Genomic DNA, 2,496 nt, shown 5'->3' with positions numbered 1-2,496 from the left:
ATTTTTAAATTAACCGACCAACTTAATATTATTGTTATGAGAATTACCTATAGTAGTGATATATGTAATATTTTCATAACGGGTCGTCCGATATTTTATTTTTTAAATATCACCTATAATTTGGCTTAAAATAGCTGTGTTTCCCGATCTTTTCCTTTTAGTGCTTCGAACATTATATTAATTTTAATGCACTATTAAAACTAGAAATAGTTTGGACACAACACTACAACTCTTTACTAACTCTACAATAATATTATACTATCAAGTCACATATTCGATAAACTTTGAATGAATCATTTAAGTATTTTATCATGATATAAAATATTAATAAAATCACATATTTATTAATAGCAAAAATGATAAAAACAATACATATTTAAACATAATTGACCTGGTGCATATCAGTAACAATTTAAACGGAAATCATCCGAATCAGCAAAATTGAATCTGACATGGACAATTGGAGCATAGGGCTTTTATTCATTTCCTTCTATAGTTCTATTCTCTCGGTGTCTCCCGAGCGCCAAATAGCCAAATACAACACTGTTCCCCTTCTTCATCACCAAGTAGAAATATAATCGACCCGTTTTCATTTTCTCCAGAAGAAAAAATCAAAAAACTTGAATGTGAGTGATGCAAGAATAGAAGTCGCAACGAATTTAGTGCGCAATAATTACCGATTGATGACAAAACAAGACCAATGTTTTGCGGCAGACCCACATTCCTCCGATTGAAGCTCATTCGAAGTCAACATTTCTGCACCAACACCACAAAACCCACTCCCAATAACAGCAACAAACACAAGATTGAATCAAGTATTACTAGATACAATGAAACTTATCGCCAATTAGATAATCTTGATTTCATGACTGCTACTAAAATTCTCTTCAATGAACCGCCCAAGCAAAAGAAGTTCGGGTATTTTCACATTTGTTTTTAATCTATTTATTTATTATTATCCTATAATCGAGTTGGGCTTTTAATGGATTAAGTGGGTTTTGATGTTGAAGTTGATATTTTTTTCTTTTAATTTCTTTTAGGAATTTCGTCGAACATGTTCAGGACATGTTTGTTCGGGTATTTTTGCATTTGCTTTTTATCTGTTTATTTATTACATTCTTATAATTGACTTGGGTTTTAATGTATTTAAGTGAGTTTTGATGTTAAAGCTGAGATTTTTTCTTAAATTTCTGTGGATTCTATGCTTTAAAGCTTCAGTTTTCAGATTTGAATCATTTGGTGCTTCTATATAACTGTGTTAGCAATGTATAATGTGAAAAAGGAGGATTTTTCTCCGCTTTGGCAATGATACGGATTTTAGTGTGCAATGTGATTAATGCTGATCAATAGTTATCTTTGTTTTGTTACTAATGATGATGTTAACATATCTGCATTTCATGTTCAGGCTCGATTTCCATCTGGTACAGCTCTTCTTTGTCTGCTTGCCTTCATTAGGTATCTATATGCGCAAGTTTTAGCGTATTACTATAGTTTTTCATATTCCGTATGTGTTTTAATTTCGGTGTTGCTATCTAAAGTAGTCCGTTTTCTGTAACAGCTGTATATTTGGTGGCGCAGTATGCTCGGAAAGAAATGAAAAAAATGGATGCGGTAACTTAATCGTCTAGTCCATCTTTTAGAACTTATGCTTATGCATGTTCCTTACTGAATTATGTAAAGGGTTCCTGTTTTCTTCTTAAATTTGCAGTTGCTTGAATTTTTTTAAACGATTCATGTATGAGTAAGTTTTCCTGCTTGAATTCGTTGAGGTTTTACTATCAGTTAATCGGTAATGACGCCACAGGAACTCGAGGTGATGAAAAAATCAGAAGAGGAAAAAGCAAAAGAGTTGGAAGAAAAAGCTATTAAAGAGAGAGAAGCTAAGGCTCACCCAGAGCTGTTAGAGGTGAAAGGGAGACTGGATAAGCTAGAGGAAGCTATAAAGGAAATTGCAGTTGAATCAAAGAAACGGCCAGGTGATAATGCAACCAGAAATCAGGATGACGGTATTACGAAAAAACAAATTGCACCAATAAAACCCGGTGACAGCCAAAGCACATCAGAATCAAGAGAATCCACAGAGAAGGCACTTCTTGGCAAACCACCACCGTCTACTAATACTTCTCAGCAGCATCCGAAGAGCAAAGCCATAAATGAAGGAACTTCTGAAGCGACTAGAATTTGAAGAACATCATTTATTGGTAAATTCTGTAGAGAAACAGGTTTTGTTTTTTAACAAAGCATGTGTCAATAATACAGTAGGCTGTTTTTGCATTATGATTTTTTTGATTTGAATGTCTGGCATAGTTAGTTGCTTACAGTTACAGTTAAAGAAAGTTGCTAGAAACTTAAGTATGCATAGCATGAGTTCTTTTTCTTCTAGCTCTGTATAGACCTGTTCAATGGACTCCGTACGTGCCCTTTCTGCCCATCTTCGGCCAGGATTGAACACTTAATTTTACTATTAAATCCGAGTCCGTATTAGACTTGTTTGTT

The 2,496-nt window shown here is 33.9% G+C and overlaps 1 protein-coding gene across 1 annotated transcript; it reads left to right on the top strand.

The window, feature by feature from the left end:
- The first annotated feature begins 468 nt into the window (after positions 1 to 468).
- LOC126680971 (uncharacterized) lies at positions 469 to 2,496 on the top strand. The gene is made up of 4 exons (XM_050376297.2): positions 469 to 918; positions 1,406 to 1,455; positions 1,559 to 1,611; positions 1,805 to 2,496. The coding sequence occupies exons 1-4, from the start codon at positions 701 to 703 to the stop codon at positions 2,183 to 2,185; spliced, it is 702 nt and encodes a 233-aa protein (XP_050232254.1). The 5' UTR covers positions 469 to 700; the 3' UTR covers positions 2,186 to 2,496.

This window comes from Mercurialis annua, linkage group LG5 (genome assembly GCF_937616625.2).
Source record: "Mercurialis annua linkage group LG5, ddMerAnnu1.2, whole genome shotgun sequence".
Taxonomy (NCBI): Eukaryota; Viridiplantae; Streptophyta; class Magnoliopsida; order Malpighiales; family Euphorbiaceae; genus Mercurialis; species Mercurialis annua.
This window is presented reverse-complemented; position numbering and strand designations above follow the sequence as displayed.

Coding starts and splice junctions, on each gene's coding strand:
- LOC126680971 (XM_050376297.2), top strand. CDS start 701: ATGTTTTGCGGCAGACCCACATTCCTCCGATTGAAGCTCATTCGAAGT. Junction 1,456..1,558: donor TGTCTGCTTGCCTTCATTAG/GTATCTATATGC, acceptor TTTCTGTAACAG/CTGTATATTTGGTGGCGCAG. Junction 1,612..1,804: donor AAATGAAAAAAATGGATGCG/GTAACTTAATCG, acceptor ATGACGCCACAG/GAACTCGAGGTGATGAAAAA.